The 20,247-nt window shown below is 37.0% G+C and overlaps 2 protein-coding genes across 2 annotated transcripts in view; one reads left to right on the top strand and one right to left on the bottom strand.

The window, feature by feature from the left end:
- Positions 1-3,628, top strand: part of LOC102228252 (proteasome activator complex subunit 4B-like) — a 49,272-nt gene extending 45,644 nt beyond the window's left edge. The window contains exon 47 of the mRNA XM_005794779.2: positions 1,699-3,628. Within this exon, the coding sequence (XP_005794836.1) occupies positions 1,699-1,833 (135 nt within the window). The 3' untranslated portion in view covers positions 1,834-3,628. The remainder of the gene's footprint in view (positions 1-1,698) is intronic.
- A 1,406-nt stretch (positions 3,629-5,034) lies between these two features.
- Positions 5,035-7,829, bottom strand: chac2 (ChaC cation transport regulator homolog 2). Its single transcript, XM_005794650.3, has 3 exons — positions 7,512-7,829; positions 6,435-6,470; positions 5,035-6,136 (listed from the first exon to the last, which is right to left on the bottom strand). The coding sequence occupies exons 1-3, from the start codon at positions 7,644-7,646 to the stop codon at positions 5,738-5,740; spliced, it is 570 nt and encodes a 189-aa protein (XP_005794707.1). The 5' UTR covers positions 7,647-7,829; the 3' UTR covers positions 5,035-5,737.
- Between the last annotated feature and the right edge of the window lie 12,418 nt (positions 7,830-20,247).

Genomic DNA, 20,247 nt, shown 5'->3' with positions numbered 1-20,247 from the left:
TAAAACAGCTGCTATCAATATTGCACTTTATTGGAGGATTTTACCACAAAGTCGAATGGAAAGCTGCTCCATTTGGGTGGATTTTCTGTTGAACATCTAAGATTTTATATTTTTACCTTCCCAGAACAGTTGACGTGTCATTCACGCACCTTGCACTTTTTCACATTTTGTTGTATTTCTGTGTTAAAGCTACAGGCAGTTGTTTGTTACATCACCTTTATTTATAACTTTTGTACATATCTACAGTTGGAAATGTGTCATTTTTAAAGAACCATCTTTGTTATTTTCATTTTTAGGTCTTATTAAAAAGGAAAACATAAAAGTTCTCCAAAAAGAGGATGAATAGATTTTTTTTTCTGCAACTGAAAAACAGCTAAAATCTGCATTTGTTGTTTTACCTATATTGAAAAATATTAGTTGGTTCTTTATCAATTTTAGCCAAAGTTATGAAGAGCCATTGTGGCAAAGCTGCAGGTTGTGCAGATCTGCAAGAAGCAATGAGAAGAAGAAAATAAGACACAAACCTGAAAATCATGCTGCACATTTCTATTGAACTCCATGAGGACAGGCCACAGTTTTCTAATTTTTATTTGAAAAATAAAGACATAAATTCTTGTTCTTCCACTTCACAGCGAAGCACTATTTTGTATTTTCAATAAAACATGATAAAGTTTGGCGTTACATTGTGACAAAATTTTAAATGTCATGGGGTGTGAATGCATTTAGCTTGAAACAAGTTGAAATTACAAAATTCATCCAGCTTGCAGCTTTGTACAAACATCATTAATAGTGGATGATTTATGCAGGCTCGGAAGCAACATATGCTGACATTTTTCAGTAAAGGTCTTGTTTATTTCAGGACAGCAATATCAAGCTACATCCTGCATCCACCGCAGGAGCAGCAGCAACAGGGCTGCAGTAAAAGGTGCTAAATTTGCTCAGCTGCAGGCCAAAGAGCGTGTAGTAAAAAGCAGGATTAGTGGCTTAGTGAGGAAACTTTTAGGGTCATCTGAGGGATTTTGTGTCACAAATCTGGTTCACTTCTGACTCGAGATAAAAAAACAATCACTGAAAGGAAAGAACAGTCTACCATTCAGTTTCTTGGGGAAAACGTAAAACAGACATTAGTACAGCTCTTCTGTACTTTGAGATTAAACAGCAATAACCAAAAAAACAACAACACGGTTTTAATCAAGATTAATCAAGAAATAAATTTACTGTAACTGACTTTTCAATATTGATGTAACTCAACCCAAAACAAATCCATCCATAGTTTATATCTGCCTTTTGTCTTTGCACTAATACTTTTAAATTATTTGTAAATCCTTCCCTTCTGCCTGCATCTATGTTATGTCTAATTATTTGTGAAAAATTAGTTTGCAGCATAATTCGAAAACACTACCAGCAGGTTATTTTAATTTCTGTTTTACTAGAGAGGTTGTTCTTTTTCACATTTTCCATGTTCCAAGATTTTCCATGAGATTTGTGAGCCATTTTTACACGTTAACATTGAATTCACAACAAATGTCAACAAGCAGGTCCAGTCCAAGTCCAGTTAAATATCAAATCCAAGGATGTTGGATTGTCAAAAATGGATGCAGAATCGTCATATTTCATCACTAGTCTCGGGTTATGTTGCCCTCTAACTGCCAGCAGGTTGTATGAATTCATAATGTTTTTATCCTTTTTGCTTTAAAGATGACGGTGAAGAAGACCCTTTCAGAGTTCAGGCGCACTCACCACGACAACTGGCAGGAGCATCGGCAGTGCTTCACCGACGACCAGCTTCTGGTGCTCACCAACCTGCTGGTGTCGCCCTGTTACTACGCCTAGACGTCCGCCTACCGCCCCCCCACGGAAAAATAATCCCACCTTTAAGTACTGCTGGGGGCTTCTGTCTGCGATGATAAACACTCATCATTCCGGGGAGGAGATCTCTGTCTGGACCCTCACGTGCCGCTGCTGGCCTTTAGGCGGAAAGCAGCTGGGGACAGAGAGGTTTTCAGTTAGCATGCTGCTCAGTGGGGTTTGTTTTGCACGCCGAGGCGGCCGTGGCGATGATAAAGGTGTGTTTTCAGTCTCCTGCAGCTCTGATCTACACAGAGACTCCAAATTTTCTTCTTCTTCTTCTTCTTTATCGCACCGTCACCTTGAAGGAGGTTTCTGAATAAAATCTGTAAGGTAAAATTCTCTAGTCATCCTGTGAAATATTCAGTTAATTATTAAGAAAAGTTAACATATTGATGTCTACTTTTGTATTTATTTCAGGAAAATAAATTGATTTAACTGCAATTAACTGAGAAATAAAAATTAACCTTCCTAAAAAGATAAAAAAAGTGCCGTTTAGCCAAGAAAAAAGTTAGGACACTCAAACCCTGGCAGCTGGTGTTGCCTTCTTTGAATGAAATAACTCAATAACATCAATAGCCTGTAGACATCTAAACTTATCATTATCAGCTCTGAGATGTTTGAGGGTTTCCTCCATGTTCAGGTTACTCCAAAGTATCCCATTGAGATCCAGGTCTTTGCTTTGACTCGGCCTATGATGGATGTATTGGTATGTTTTGGGCTCAAGATTTCTTCAAGCCCCTTCTCACAGATGATAGCTTTCATTATGCATTCTGTGATGGTGAAAATGGGAAGGTCTTGCTGCAGCAACGCACTCCTAAACCATGACACTACCCCTTCTATGCTTCTTTGTTAGTTTCCCAAACATGTTCAAAATAACTCCGTTTTAAACTCCAAAGTTCAGGGCTTTTGCCTCTCTGAAAAACTGGCCTTTGTGTTTTTTTCTTTTTCATGTTCAATCTAACTTAAACAATCAGTAGGACACAACATTAACTCGATGTTTCAACAAGGTACACCTTTGTGTACAGCTGATGTGCAGCTGATTTAGTGTATATGTTTCCAGTGTGAATACATGTGGGGGTATAGAATGAATACTGCCTTCTAACATTTTAAACCTACACACTAAATTTTTATTTTTTTTGTAGCTAACGGCTAGAGACGCACCTCTGGCCATGCCAGACGCACTGGTGTCACGTGATCAAAAGACCGTAATTGATTGGCTAAAAGCCCTCGACTCTTGTCTAGTGCTGATTGTTTTGGTTTGGGTCATCAAAAGGCCATCACATTTACAGGCGAGGTTATGAAAGTGATTTTTATTTCTTTTTTTCTTTTTTTTTTTTTTTTGCTGGTGAATTTAAAGTAAATACATTGAAAAAAAATCATGTACATAAAAAATCGTGCATAATTGCATGTGATGGAAAAAAACCTCAACATTATAAATTAAATGTCTAAAAAAAAATAAAATCTTATTCCAATGAGACTATATTTGTTTGTATGAAGGTGTCCTAATTTATTCCTCTCCAGAATTTAAGATTTTTCAAAACATTTGAAAGAGGATTTATTTAGTAATTGTTTTTCCAGACATTTTCAGTATGTTTTTAAGTTAATAATAAATATTGTGTCCAAATACGGTGGAAAAACATACAGATGCCCTAATCTGTTTATATATATATATATACACGTACATTTGTTTATTTATTTATTTATTTATTAGTAATAATGCGAGCCTATTGGTATCAATATATCAGTATAATATAAAATCATGTATGTGATATGTAAACAGATATATATATATATATATATATGTATAAAATGTTAAATTGTAAAAACATCACACTGTTGTATTATAAAACCAGGTACTGAGATATCAAGTTCAGTAGCTGTACATCACATTCTGCAAGGTGCTCAAAGACGCTTTTCTTCTTGCATGGGTAGCTTTTAGTTTTGTGCCAAAAGAAAAATGTAACTTTGTACAGACATCGCTGCATCCAATAAACACCGATAACTGGTTTCAGCTGTCTGTCTGTGTGTCTAAAGAGGAAAAGAGGATCGCGTATAGAGCTGTCAGTCGCTTGTTCTGAGTATTGATTTCTTTCTGACGTATCGCTGCCGGGTTTGATGTGTCTTTGAGATACGGTGGCAGGAGGAGAAGAGGCTGATGGTTGATGCTGGCGCTCTGGTAGATGAAGATAGTGAGGAGAGGTGAGTGTGTGTGCATGATAAATGCACTGAAGTTCAGTCCTTAGAAGTTTGTATTCAATAATCTTGGGTATAGATTTATATATTTTGAGCTTTTAGTGATTTGAACAGTTTTTTCTTTCTGGATAAAATTATAATACGGCACGCAAACAAAGTTGGATCTTCTCAAACCTAGACAAGGTCAAACTTTCATACACCCAGATTTATTTATATAAACATATATTCCTACTAATATTTGAATAATATGAGTCAGTTTTACAGCTGGATTTCATGACGGGTAAAACAGCTGGAGGCTCAAGTCAAAGAAACAACTGGGTGACTGAAATTTGGAAACAACTGGGACAAAACAAATCAATGTTAAGCTTTTGGAATGCCAAGACTTCAACTAAAAATGTATGAAAGACTCTTTAAATTAGCTCTACCAGAAATCATAACAAGAGTGGTCAAAGATTCAGAGAACAGGATTTTATGTGGTTTCTTATAATCCATTAAACCAGATATTAGTGGTGGGGTCTATGTGTATTTTTGAGCGTTTATCATTTGGATGACATTTACCATTTTGCTAATATTTACATTGCAATTACATTTATTGAACAGCTGTTATTAGAATCCACAATAAATTTCAATTTGTGGACCCACATCGTATTTCAAGACCCTGCAGTCGGGTTCTACGTTATTATCCTTCCCTGGTAAAAGAAAAGTTCCCATTAATCATTAAACGGCCCAAAATTTGACAATGAAGCAGGAGAGAAGTGTGCTGATAACTTCTGATCATGACTGCATGTGGCTTTCGAGTTGTAGCCATTTTGTTTTTTATTATGTCCAACAGACATTTTTAGAAATTAAGCCAAAGTGTTTCCACTCTCCTTTGATCCAGCACATTATAGAGCAAACCAGCTCTATAATGAATTGGAATATAGGGAAATTAATATGGAGACAATGACAAGAAGAATGGATTTATTGGTAAACTACCAAATAAAATGCACCATTATTAGAACGGAAGTATATTTGTAAACGCGTGTGATTGAGTGCATAAAAACAAGGCTGACTGAAGTCTGTCTGGCAGTGAAAGACCACCCTCGCCCTCCTGCTCTGAAAGCCTGCAATTTGTCACAGCGGTGCTTTGAGCTGAGCACTAACATTAGCATGTTAACATAGCAATCTTCACATGCTGAAGTTTACTTTGTAAATATTAACAGTGTTCACCCATCAGGATATGCAGCCGTGCTGATTAGAGCTTACTGTAACACACAAATCCAACAGGAGGGATTTGATTTTACACCAAATACAAAATCACTTCAGATGGAAATGTTTCATTTTGAAGAGTTTTACTTACAATTCTACAACATTTTACGTAGAAAGGGATCAAGTAACAACAATGATCGATACTTAACATTAAAGACATAATCAATAAAAGCCAATTCTTAGTTTCTTTGCTTTTATTAAGAACATATATTGTGAGCCATGAGTTGGTAATGTCTTGTAAACATGCAGCAAAACCCATTATTACTTGTGAAATGTGTTTTCAATTATAAATTGACATCAAAACATTCAATTTCACCATAGTACAATCCTTTTGAGATGAACATTTGATTCAAAAACAAAACCTGATTCATTTCCTACATCTCAGCCCCATCAGCATTTGACAAAAGTGGTCTTCTCAATAAATACCTGCTACAACACGTTTTATTTAATCTTGACATTCTATGGCTGGTGATTGTTGGTGCTTTTGTAGCCGTTCCCGCACTATTGCTTCAAGGGAAAACAGATGTCTGTCTGGGTCCTCGGGCATGATAGTCCTGACTGCCTCAGCCAGCTGGAACAGGTACTCCGTGTTTCTCCCACTCGGACCGGTGGAGTTCAGGATCTGGTTGGCTATGTCCTCCAAGGGCGCGGGTCCGAGGTAGTTGGGGTTGTCGTCGTTGCCGATGTAGAGCAACGTCAGGCTCGGAGAGTGGTTGGACTCGGGACGGGGGTAGAAGGTCACCGTGATGACCTGGTAGCCGCCTTTTTCGCGATAGTCGAGGTAGCGTTTGACTTCCTGCTCCTGCCCTGTCGGCAGCTTGTAGGCCACGCCCCAAACGCACCCCTGAAGAAAAAGTGAGACAGAAGAGACAAAGGTGTGTTTGACTTGTGCTGGTAGAAAACAGCTGCTTCATAACCTCTCTGTGGAAAAGTCAAGGCATCTTGACTTGATGCCCATTTCACAAATTGAAATAGTAATTTTTAAAAAACCTGTTCTCCTTGATGTAGTTCATCTACTTTTACTGCTAATAAGGATGTAGAAAAATTTAATTCACATTTTCTAACAATTAACAAACTCATTCCAATAATAACCTGACAATGTGAGACGTTATTTCAAACATGCAGAACTGGTTATCACTCACCTCAGGATCCTCTACCAGAGTAACAACACGACCGGGCTGGAAAGAGAACACAATGAGAGATAATCAGATGAATTGGGATGTCATACATCCAATCATTAATTAGAGAATAAAGCAATATTAATATATATGCGTTCTGTACCTTGATGCCAGTAATCTACTCATTTCTACTCAAAGTGGACTGCAGGCATGATTATTAACCAATTATATTCCAACAGAACCCCACTAAGAAAATTTGTAACCCCTAAACAAACCTAACATATTACTATTAAGCAAACATAATAACTGCATTAGATATTTTTCCGAAGTTACAATGTGTCTCTATTTGCAATAACTTAACTGTCAAACAAGAAGTAGGGAAACAAATAAAACATAAACAACATAGATTTCATTTTTTAGGTTAAGTTTTAAGAATTGACTGTTGCAGTGAAATTCAACCAACTCCATTCAAAGAATCTGAAATCTAGATTTCAAATACATTTGTTTTGAGCCAAACATAATCTTATCAAGAAGTTTGTATCGTAGTGTTCATGTCCAATTAATTACATAATGTATTATTCCTCGTCTCTCCTTCCTTTCATAACTATTTTCACTTAGACATACTCTTAAATGCTATTTGGGTTTCAGTTCAACAAAACATTGATTTTCGTTTGCATGGTGTTTGTAGTGCAAATTTAAATGACTCAAAATGAGTGCAGAGTCTTCATAAGGCAGCTGGAGGTTCAGATAACGACAATGACCGTGAGAGTGTGATAAAAGAAGCAAGTCATCACGATCTGGCATTAGTCAGCGTCAGGTAAAGATAAATAAGCTGCTTATGTAAAATATAGACATGACAAATCTTTGACATGAGCGGCTATTTTTCTGTTCTATCAAGAAATATAATTTGTCTAATTTACTGAGAGACACATCTTGTTAAGGTGGAAAGCTTAATAAGCTGATGAAAGGTGGTACACATGACTAAGAAAAGGTAGATTAGCCCTTGAGAGGAGCTAGCTTTAGCTAAATGTGAACTCCCTCAAACTTTAACTGCTTTTTGTTTTCACATGAAATATAGTTAGAGTGTCAGAGAGCACCCACCTTTCCCGGTACTCCACGGTGATCGGTGCTTCCCTGCCAGAACCGGCGGCTGAAGCCCTTTATGTAACCGACTCTCTTCTCCTCGTACGGGAAGTCCACTTTCCAAATCAGGGAGCCGTAACCGAAGACCCACATAATGGCCCGGTAAGCTAATGGTCCGTTTACGACAGCGGCTGGACGGACTGGTACCGGTTTGTTAAGTCATCTACAGATTACAACGATGGTCCTCCCTTTATAGGAACCGGCATATTTACCTGTTACTGCTGTTCAACTACCGGTATCACCGGCCAGCTGTCACCCTGGGAACAAACGGTCAAATCACCCAGATTACGTAACTTTTTCTACTTCCGTTTACTACCTTTCACTGTAAAATGCAGATCTCAAAATTTTGCAAATATATGGATTAATATTTAAGATAACATTTACATACCAACTTATACTATATAATGTCTCCAAGAATTAAAGGTTTAAGGTTTACTTAGTCTTGACAAGCTATTCCTGTGAGGCGCTTGGCTTTTATTTTGAACGGTGAGTCTTTATCCCGGATGTCTTTAGTCGTTTCAACTGAGAACATACTATTTAGGTCAAAAAGTACAAGAAACTGTCTAAAAGAAATAAACCAGCATCATAAAGTATGAAGTGACATATTAAGAAAAAACATGCACCGGAAAAAAACTTCTAGTAATCTAATAACTACAATTTGAAAGAATAGAACTGAAGAAATAAAAGGGGGTGCATTAGAAGAAAAGGTAGGGTACACAGCAAAACAGTTCATTCAATTCTGTTAAGTTTACTGATACAGCCACTATTTCACAACAGATTTGATTTCAAGGCAATTACTAGACAGCTCTTGGTTAGACATTATCCAATTAGTCAAACTATGGGTGAATGTGTCATGTGCTATATAACCATGTTTTTTTAAATTATTATTATTATTAAAAATCAAACATCATCTTGAATTAAATTATTTTAAATTAAGTTTAAATACTGTGGATCTTGAAATTTTGCACACCATTTTAGAAATTATTTACTTTTTTTACATTTAAAAACTCACAAACAAGAAATAATTTAAAAGTTTAAGCAATCATGAAAAAAGGCTGTTACTTATTTATTTACCGACCTTTACAGTGTAGATTAAATGTTCTCTGAGCAAAATGAAATGATAAAATTAGCTTCAGTTTTTATTAACACCATTGTTTACTTTAATATGGGTACAACTTAAACATATGCCAATATGTCTGATAGAAATTCATACTTTTTTAGGGCCCCCAGGTTGGAGGGGGTCCCTTTGCTGATGCAAAAATTGCTTATACTGTACAGTGGGAAAGCACTGCTTACCTGAAAGTCTTGTTCTATTGTCTTTCTCATTTGGAGAAGCAGTTAAAAGGAATAGGTTTCTGTGACGTCATATTTATACCCCATGAAAAATGAATTTCATAGATTGCCAATTAAATGTTTCTAAACACTCAAATCAAAATAAAAATCATTGTGAGTTCATTCTGTTCCGATTAACACATAATTATCAGAGATGACAAGAAATGTATAAGGATTTTTTTCTTGATCCAACAAGATGTTATTTTTCAGGATTATGGCAACTTTCCAACCACATTGGACATATATTACATATTAAATGTTTAACATATTTCTAAATACTAGGTTTACTCCTTCAAAATTTTTCTCAAAACTGAAAAGGATTTTATGTGTCGCATTCTTTATTTTTCACTCACATGATATTAATGAGAGAATAGCAGTTACTGTTGCCTTGTGCTTTGGTGGTATAAGTCTCATTAAAGTCTCGTATATTTTTCTATCTTTAAACTGAGCGATAAACCTATTAGTGAATGGAAATCGAGGTCAGAAATGTTCCAGCCCTCCACTTTGGTGCAGCCTTTGTTTTAACAGCAGTAAACATCTGGAGCAAGATTTAAGCATAAAGCTTTTTTCCAGACAGCAGGGGGTGCTAAATTTCTGCTTCCAACAATGTGTCATGCTGCCAAATAAGATTCTCTTCATGCTTGCATGTGTGCACCGATTCAGAACCAAATAAAGTGAACAGCACCAGTCTGGCTTGTAACCGCGGCCCTGCTCATTCTGCTGCTTCTGACAGAGGACGGTCAGAAAACCTGCTTTTTTATGTAACCTGCCAGTGTTGGATTGTGGCTGAAATCCCCAGCTGGGATGGAAGATGCTGCAGAGGAAACATCTGCCATACAGAAACACTTGTTCAACCCTCTGAAGGCAAACCAGCAGAAGACCAGGAGTCAGCTTTGCAGAGAGAGGGTATAAGTGTGACGTGCTTATGGAAATGAAAGCAGCAACGATGCACAGAGGCTCTTTGCTTTCCTGGCGCTCTCTTAATCCTTTCACCCTGTTATCCTTTGTCTAAATTGTTGCCATAACACTGGCTTTAACCTAAAGCAAGATGTTCTCTATATGCTTCCTGCATTTGAATATAACAAACTAACAACACACTGACAGGAACTGAGAGATCCAGATGAACTGAATTACCTGGTTTGGAATAGGATTCTCTAAGTGGGTTGGTTGGATTTTTGTTATAAACTGGCACAATATAAGAAACTAAATGAAGATAACCATAACACAACCATCACGTTTCAAGCTGTTTGGCCAGTTTATTAATTTAATACTTTTACTCATTCATACAGTTTGCATTCATGCTGGATTTTATTGGGAGAAAAATCTAGAAAAATAAAACATGTCCACATCCTTAAAGCACATTTTGATTGTGTTTCAGCAGTTACAGCAGTACATGTTAATTAAAGTGAATTTGATTAACAAGAAATAAAGTTCAGGTTTACATGTGCAGCACCTAATATGTACCAGTACCAACAGGTCATGAAATGGTGGTGGAATTAAGGTGGTCTTGTAAGTACAGCAAGAAGTTTTGACTGGTAATGTACAGGTTTAAGGAACTCCATTGTTCCAATATGAGGCTCTGTAAATTATTATTTTTTGCTGTGTTGCTTATTTGCTGATCAGTGAGCCAATTTAGAGGATATACTACTAGATTTAGCTGGAAGTCCCTAGGAAGCTGTTAGTGCTGAGGAGCCGCAGCTGCATGTCTCTGCTGCAGGCGGCTCTGTTACAGATTGGTAACATGTTTGAGACGCCTGCAGCCTCCACCTGCAATGCTGGGAAACATTTTCTGCTGTATTTAATAAGATTTATGGTGAGTGAGTGAGATGCAGTACTTCCATAGCATTTAAAAAGCTCATTTAGAGCCTGTCTGCTTTACTTTATTTGTCCACCGCTGTAAAGTGAACTGTCTGGCTTAAGACATCAGGATGGGACTAAACCACTTTAAGGCAGTGAGTCGGATCAAACCAGGTCAAAAATTAAGTAGGGTAGAAATAACATTTCTAAATTATTTCTGCTACTTAATATTTGGAAGAGCAGCTTTCAAATCAAGAAACTGACAAAAGAAGGATTTTTCAGATTTTGTTTTTGATTTGTAATTATTCAAAGGATTTAAAGATTAATTGCAAAAGAAGTATTTTAGTTTAAAATCTGCAATCCTTTGTTTGTAGCATTGCTGACTACTGCAAGAGCAGATTAGAAAGCTGTACAATTTCCTGTTGTTTTCTCAGCTTCACGGCAATGACGGCAAACAACAGTTAGGGAAAAGCAAACAGTCTGTTCTGCATCACATTTGTTTTCCAAGTAAAGTGTCTGTTTTTTATGATGAAGAAAATGTCAGATTTTTGCTCCCTTAATCCCTTCAGTGGATTTGAACAGTAAATATTGTACTTCATGTCTGGAAGATGCCAAAGATGTTGCAGTAAAACGTGAATGTAATTCAGGAGAGCTAAATATAGCAAAGAAGAAGAAGAGTGCAAAGTCTTCTGAAATTTGCTTTGTATGGTTCTGAATTCTTTTATAGATCATGAAATCAAGTTTAAATCTCTTCTAATCCGCTCTGTGCTCCCAACGTAATCTCATGAGTCACCATATCAACACGAGGATCTAATAAATTAAATAAATCATTGTTCCAAAACAAATAGGCACTGCTGAAGCATTAGTGGGGCAGTTTTTTCTTTGTTTCTCCATAATTTCAGAATAATGTTATTATCTTCTTCTTCCTGTCTTCACATTTGTCTTATGCCTAACACACCCCTTTTTGGGGGGGTGTTAGCTGTGATGGACAATGCCTGAAACCATGTTTGCTTTATTGTAAAAGCTCACTTCCTTGAACAAGGCGTGTACTTGACTCAACATGTCAACACACCCAGTAAAGACCGTTCATTACCAGACGCTTCGCCCAACAGCACCCAGACGAGGAGGAGGAGGTCACTTGGTGCCATGAAGTCTGCAGCGGCCAGATTGGGGTGATAGGATCAACAAAACAACAGACCGATGACAGTTAAAATAGATTTTTCTTCAACTGTGATCACAGCTCTTCCTCAGCCATGGCCACATGGTTATTAGCGTTTCCATGACAACAATTGCCCTTCAACCTCAGCAGAGAAGTAGTTTTAATTTACTGATGTGGTAATTTTCAATGCCGGCATCAGATCTTAAAGTGTTTCTTTGCTTCGAAGGGCATGAACTGACGCCACACAACAGCTTGCAGTCTCACATGGGTGACTTGTTGAATAGAAAGCCTGTGTTATGAAATGAGATGACATTGGACTAATATAGCGCTTTTCAGCTCTCAAAGGGTTATAAAAGATGCTTTACAATGAAATCAGTCATTTCCATTCATGCACACATTGATGATGGCAAGCTACTGGACTGTAGCCACAGCTGCCCTGGGGCAGTCTGACAGAATCACACCATATTTTTCCGGCCAATTATTAAACACAGGAGGTTTTAAAACCTATTTTTAATTTAAAATATTGTGGTATTAGTCAGTCTTGCAATGAATCTATAGAGGCTTTTGACTGAAGACTATTGCTGTATGACAGTCTCTTGACTGCAATAGCATGCTAACAGCTCAATGTCCAGATAGCAGAGACGATATTTCATAGTCAAGATTGTGGTGTTACTTTGATAATTTCATGCATGTTTGAGGAATCCTTCAATCTTGTGTAGCAACCATTCAGGGTGCCCAAACAGTTGCTTATACAAAGCTCCGCCTATTTCCACAAAGTTCCCCCAACTGAGCTTCCCCCTCCAAATGCACTCCTCTCCTTTATTTTCCCCATTTTTAATGCTGCCCTGGGCAACTACCCATATTGAAAACAGCCACTAAACCAGAGAAGGATATGTTCCCATCATTTTAATTTAAGTGGCCAGGATGCGATGTGTTCTAGCATGGTGCCCCCACGGCCTTTGGAGGAAACACAGGCCAGCAGCATCACAATCCTCCATTATATTTACATCTGACTCACTTGATAGTCTAATTGAACAAACTCATTTGATGTATTTACATCTAAAAATAGGATACAGGAACCTCGACTTTCCTAATGTTCAGTGTTTTAATATAATAATGTTCAACTTTTTTATATTTTTAGACGGCAAGGGGATATATTCCCCTTGATCATTACTGTTTTGTCTTGAGCTGAGTGGGTTTCCCTGTTGGAAATGGGCGAAAAACATTTAATTTGTTCTGTGCACTTTTTTGTCTTCTGTTTTTTGTGCCAAGACTGTTTTCTCTTAACCCATTATGTTTTTTTTTCTAAGTAGAGCTTTCAAAACCCAGAGCCTCTCTTGAGTGTTTAGGTTTTTTGTGTTTCTGCCAAAACTGAAGCCCAGGATGCAGTTCGTCTTCGCCCACTTAATAAGTTTGCAATCAATATCTTCTTGTTTCGATTTGTTGTCTACCTTTAGCTCCTTTTTCCTCTCTTTTCTTGTCGTGCTCTGGAGACAGATTTCTTTGGCAAGCGCAGCCTTTTCTTCTCAACATGCACGTTCAGGATCTTTTGACTAACCTCCAATATTTAGTTGCTCTCTTGCAGCGACCGAGTTCTACAAAACTCATCCAAAGGTCTCCCGCATATCGACTCACTCAAGCAGCAGTGGTTTCACACATACACATGCACAAATAAAGCTCTTGAACCTCTGACTCCATCTTCAAGCAGCCATAGTGAGGAATTGGCCAAGGGAGCCATAAAAGTCCCCTATAAGTAAAGAGCAGAGTTGAGAGGGCCATTTCGGGCTCTGGGGCCTCAGTCTGTTTGATCATGAACTGCTCATATGACTCCTGAGATTGCTCTCACAGGCTCAAATAAAGGCTTAGTGAATGCAGCCACTTCTATCAGTGGTGCTGTATTCCCCAAAGACTAAGAATCTATTATAAGTAAAGCAGCTAAGGCCTCTGAGATAAGGAACATATTCATAACAACTCGGCATATTACGTAATGACACTTTGCATTCATAATCACAAAATCCGATTTTTTTCCCCCAAAAATGTTGGCAATATCATCTCTGTATCTGAAATCAAAGAGCAAATGTTAAAACGAAAATGTAATAATACATTTCAAATCTTTTGTGTAGAGCTTTAAAAAGAGATTGATTTAACATCTACAGTTTTCAATGAAAATATTTATCAATTATTTGTTATTTATTTATGACCTGAACTGCAAAATCAGACAATGTGATTTTCTACAAAGTATTTAACACATTTTCATTTGTTCAACATTTATTTCATGTGTACTCCATATGGAATCACACCTTCTTACATACTACTTGATATCTGAATAGCCTAATTAGAAATATATTAAGTAAAATTTTTTTTTCCCAATGTAGCTGTGTTAAAATGATTTTAAGACCAAACTGTCCAGTTTCTCATATCAAAAACTGTCTAGACATAACATTTCCACAATATCCACTCTGCATGATGGGGTTCATCTCAGAAAAAGTAGCTTTGATCTTAACCGGACATCTGCACTTGCTGATAGCAAACAGCTCTACGTTGATTTGTCTGTCCAGGGGACATTTGTCCAAAGGGTCAGGTCTGCACCTTTACTGGTTACTGGAGCAAACATTTTTTTCTTCTGTGTTGGACTGAAATGCTGGCTTCTTGGAGGTTATTATTCACATCAGACAAACCAATGTTGACCTGAATTTAATTGCACAGCCAGAAAGAATAAATTGTCTAAGTTTTTAAACCCTGTTTATGTTTCAAAACCATTTTAATGTCTTCCCAGATGATAACCTAGCATTTAGTCAAAAATCTTAACATGATGACAAAAAGATAATCACCTCCTGTCGCTATGTGAGAATGTTCATATTTCTCTCAGTTAATCTGGAAATATGGATCTTGATTATATTAGAAGGATAAAATAAGTGTAATTACTTCACGCACATTTTTCCTGTGAATAACATGTTTCAATTAGTACTTTAGCTGTAAAATTTCTCAATATTGTGCCAGAAGCAAAATTTCACACCTGTGATTTTTATATAGTTTAAATGCTAATTTATTATTTTTAAACTTTGGAAAAGAGTGATTAATTTACAGGTAAAGACCTAAATCAGTCTTGTTTTTCTCAAAAGCCACAAAGTGATGTAGTCTGGTGGAGGAAAAATAAATTGTTCTCTTTAATTATATTTTCACAACAATGTAAAAGGTCTCTATATTCATTTTTAAACCTGATTTTGTTTTGTTATAGTAAAATTGAAATTAAATTTTCACATTTTTTAGTCTGTGTGACATGACTATTTATCTAATCCTTTCTACATCTTTTTAACCTTGTATAGGTTAAAAAAAATTCCCAATGAATTAATTCCTGTGCATCCACCTGCATGTTGTAAAATCATTCCTCAGGAGACATAAAAGCTAATTAATCAGACATTCATGCTCACGATGAGTGGATGTTAAATTCTGACCTGAACTTCATGCACGTTTTAAAAATGAATTACAACCACGCATGTTCAACACACTTTTGCCTAACCATGAGGAGGAGATTTAAGATACTGACTCTGCAAAAATCTGTTTAGATGCAATTTAATCCCAGTCACTCCAACAGAAATGAATTCTCTAAAACCTCATTGAGCCATGCTCCAGCTAAAGCTAGAACTTTATCAGCATGTCTCAACAGTGAAGTGTAACAAGAGCCTGATCAGTGGAGTCTCCCTGTGGTTTTTTCAGGCTGCCAGATTGTTCAGTTTATAATTAACTAAGTCTTACATTCGTAGCGGTAGCAAGAGTAAGTATGTACCACAATCCATAGTGAAGACATAATGATCTCAAGGCTGCATGGTTTATATAAACTTAATTTTCTTTAAAAGGAAAACATCAGAAAGGATGAAAAAGTTGTATTTATAGGTGCTGCTAGTACAGTTGAGCACTGCTGAAGGTCTAAAAGTTCATGTTAGGCTTCTCTTTTAAAAAAAAAACAAAAACAAAAAAACAACATATCCAAGTAGAAACATATTTGATCTCATATAAGAAAAACGTGCCTCCAAGTTACATTGAAAAATGGATGTCAGTAGGCCGTGGATGACATTTAAATGAAGGTAATTTTCATGCAAGAAACAAGTAATTCATGTGTGAGACTTAGCTTGGACACTTTACAACCCTGAGCGAGTTTTTATGACAGCTCCTTGAGGACAGGCTTTCAGTTAAAAACATCCTCAGACCATACTTAAAGGTTGAGAAACATACTTGATGGCCTATACTCAAACACATAAGTTTTGTACCCATCGTATGTTTGTTATTTTTAGTTGAACATGTTGGCATATACAGTACAGACCAAACGTTTGGACACAACTGTGTGTCCAAACTTTTGGTCTGTACTCAGTTCAGACCAAAAGTTTGGACAAACTTTCTCATTGAATTCACTTTCTCATTGACACACAGGTGTGTCCAAACCTTTGGTCTGTACTGTATATATTGAAAATGTACTAATAACTAAAAAAAATGCTGTTTGTGATATGTCTAAACTCATAATTATTTCAAAAAATGTATATCTTTTGTTATATTTGTCACTCCTGGAGGTCGCCATTTTTCACCACACGCAATGCACTCTGGGTTGATGACGCAGTTGGGTCTATTGCCTACAAGAATCTACAGAGTAAACACAGGAAGTTTAACTTTACCTCAGTTGGTTTTTGTCATATTTTGTTTGACTAGTATGAATTCAGACAATGCCACACTGTGTTGCTGTTGGCTATAATAAAAAAGTACTTAAATAAAAGTTTAAAAAATAATGAGATGAGTCTGGATCCTTTTCCACATGAAAAAAAAAAATTGAGTGCAGTGGGAGAAGAGCTGAACACAACTTCTGAAGGACATATTTTTCTGTCCTCACCTTTTTTCTCCAGAAGACTTTGAGTCATTTTTACGAGCAAAAATTATGAAGGATCTAAAACCTGGTCGTTACCTTCGCAAGCTAAAACTAAATCCTGTGCCGACGATTTTTATCCACAACGCACCTAAACCCTGCTGCCAGCTAGTGAGCGAAAGACTCTGGTAGAACCATCAGAGACAGGAAACACTGGACTGTACTGTAATATCAAATACAACTACTTCTGCTAAACTCACTACAGTCATATTTAATGAACCTAACAATACTTCTTCCACCAGCCTTTGCACTAACTGTGTGTCTCAATTAGCACTGGTCTTTTTGTATCTAATGTTCTTTCTCCTGGCTGCAGTTTATAAAATTTATGCTTTTACATCTAAATGCTTGTATAAACTTTAATGTGGGTAAACCTTTGGGCACAAGGGAGAGTTGCTACATAATTACAGGTGATCATTTTTTTCTGTTTTGTTCCATCACTCTTGTGTCTGCAGTGTTTGTGCAGGAGGTCGTATGTAAATTGTGAAATGAAGACAGCTGAGATCTGACAAAAAAAAGAGTGAACAATCACTCATACCTGTTGCACTTGATGGTCTTGCTTGCAATTGTGAATGATATGTGGTCTGTTTCTGAAGGCATGTTTCACACCCGGAAAGTGCAACTATTCAGGCACAGCTCAGCATAAGCCTCAGAACCACTCAGGCATCACTTTTTGAAAAGAAAATTGGCTTTTTAGGTAAAAATGAATTGGAGCTGGTGGACAGCTGGCAGGGAATCAGGGCCAAAATGGAGTTCTTCATATTAGAGCAAGAGCCGATGTTGGTGTCAATCTGGCTGAAGAGCCACAGAGGAGATGGAGATGAGATGTAGACAGATGTAAAAAAAAAAAAGGAAAGGATAAAACTGATGCCCGTTCTGGAAATGAGTAGTAGTTGGTGTCGGAGATGGAGCCTCGCTTTTGACTAAGAAAGCCGAAGCAGATGACAAAGAAGACGATGAGCGGAGTCTGAGTTGCGTCAGAGTGGAACCAAGCAGATAATTGCTGGAATGAAGCCAGCACCGAGCTGCGGGAGTCTGAACTGAAGTCAGAGAAAGAAGTGAAGTGTGGAGGAGGAGCAGCGAGATGAAGACGTGTTAGTGAGGGAGGATTTGTGATTTTTGTTCTCCTTTTGTTTTATTTCGTCTCTCATCTTAACTGTGTGTTGCCAGTTGAGGTTTTCGGCAGAGAGAAGCTGACAAAGAAAAATTATACTGTCAGTTGTTGTGTTGCTCTTGGCAGGTGAAGAGGACGGATTTGATTTGACAAAACGGAGACTGTTGCTCTGGAGGCAGAGGATTTCTGAATAGGACACTTGACAGCCTCTTGTTTGTAACCGCAGGAAATAACTCTATTTCTGGAAATATAAACATGAGCAAGCAACTCAATTGATCAGTTATCTCATATATTGTTCCTTTTTCCTCAACTGCACAAATTATTCACAACGATTCACAAAGCTATTTGGAAATGCACTGAGTGGTAAATGTTAACGTGTATCGTTCCAGATCAGATGTTTTTATAATATTTTATTTTTGACAACAATCTTTTCACTCCTTTGTACACTTGGTATTGAAAACATTTAAATGTTCTGATTGGTGTATCCAATCAGAACATAATGCTGTGACTGCTGAGAGGTTAAATGCCCTTAAAAACATATTGTTCGTCTTGGCACAAATTAGAGGGTATAGGAAGCAGATGGACATTTAGTCCTCAAAGTTAAGGCAAAGCAGGAAAAAATGGACAAGCATAAGGATTTGAGGAGTTTAGCAAGAGCTAGATTGTGACCGTCAGTCGACCAAAACTGGGTCTGCAATGGTCAGTATCTGTCAAAAATGGTCTAAGGAAGGAACAGCGCTAAATGGATGAGAGGTTTAAGGCTCAGGAATGTGGGCTCAAAAATCCACTTGTAAACATCTTAAGAATGTTACTTAAACACGCCCTACCTAACTAAGCATTGTTGAAGGCAATGTCCATCCTTTCATAGAAACAGATAAAAGAAAAATGGTTCAGGAATGGCTCTTTTTTAAATAACTGACACTGCCAGGGGTTATAAAGTCACAATTCATCTTCAGTGATTTTAAAAACATTGAACAATTTCTGTGAAACATCATGAACTTGCTTTATTTGTACATGCAGTAGTACTCCCAATTATAAATGAAAAGTTTAGAGCACTTCTGTCCAAACTACAAAATTAACTGTACTAGATTTAAAAAATCCGTTCCTTTAGTCTTTTATTTTTCACATTTTAAAAACAACATTTAATAAACAAAATTTGTACAACTGGTTAGACTACAAAGCTTGAGCCTCTTTCATAAAATAAAGTGCAGATGTGACCTGGTAGGCGAATCTGTCAGTCAGCCCTTTCTAAAGACAGAGCAAAAGGGGATAAAGGCTAATTTTCAGATAATTGCAAAGGTAAACAATAATCTCACATGAAAGTCTTGTGATTGCCAATCACCCAGAATCAAGAAGATCAGGGTCAATCAATGAGGTGGCCGATTGATATCAATCAGTGCACCCTTACCTGCTACTACTAGACAGGTGGTCGTAATGTTATGCCATATTGGTATAGTTTAGACTGATGTGTTTGGTGTCCTGGAAATTTGTCCCCATGACAAATCCTAAATTTCTCTGTGCTCTGTATCGTCTTCTGTTCCCACGCAACAGCTTTAGTTTCCTCTTTCCAAATCTCTGCACTGCTGAACGGAAAGAGTTAAAGTCCTTCAGTGTTGGTGTGTTAAGCATTTTCGCTTCTCACTTTATTTCAGTACTCAAAGTATTTCACTGTACTCCTTTTAGTGTTTCAGAGATTTTTTTTTTCCTGTGGTATCTCAAGGTCATTATCTCATTGAAGCTTTTTTTTTTTCTTTTTTCTTTCCATCTTTCTTTTTCTTTTTTTCTGCCGCAGCCTTGCACTGAGCCCAATTCAGAAGGCTTTCTTTTGGGGTTGATTGAAGAGTACGCTGCATTAAGATGCTCGCTACGTTCGATGTGCATCATACAGATGAAAGCGTTGCGATATGTGCAAACCTTTAGATGTAATCAGATTTTATGATCTTTAAACAACAGATTCAGTTCAACATCGTATTTAAAAGTACACATCTCAATGACAAAGCAAGATTCGGCTTTGATCAAGGAGTTTTGTAAATGCATTGAAACTGAAATGGAAATTAATTTCTTTACTGCAATATGTTATGTTTCTATTAGTGGTACTGGAGATGCTTCAACAACGTGACTGTGCTTAAAAATAACCAACATGTTTGGATGGTAATTGGTGTGGGTTAGAGTGGGGGAAGTGGTTTTTAGCATGTACTAAGTTTTATAGAATCAACTGTGAGCCTATAAGTTTAACATTGAGTTCTAAAGAGTGATCTGAAACACAACAGTAAATCTAAAAAAAAATAAATGAACAAGTAAAGAAATATGGTGTTATGAAGGGTCAGTCAAAGTCTAGACTTTATCCTGATTGAAAGTCAAGATTTTTAAAAATCTGAACCAA

Source organism: Xiphophorus maculatus, chromosome 10 (assembly GCF_002775205.1).
Source record: "Xiphophorus maculatus strain JP 163 A chromosome 10, X_maculatus-5.0-male, whole genome shotgun sequence".
NCBI classification, from domain to species: domain Eukaryota; kingdom Metazoa; phylum Chordata; class Actinopteri; order Cyprinodontiformes; family Poeciliidae; genus Xiphophorus; species Xiphophorus maculatus.
This window is presented reverse-complemented; position numbering and strand designations above follow the sequence as displayed.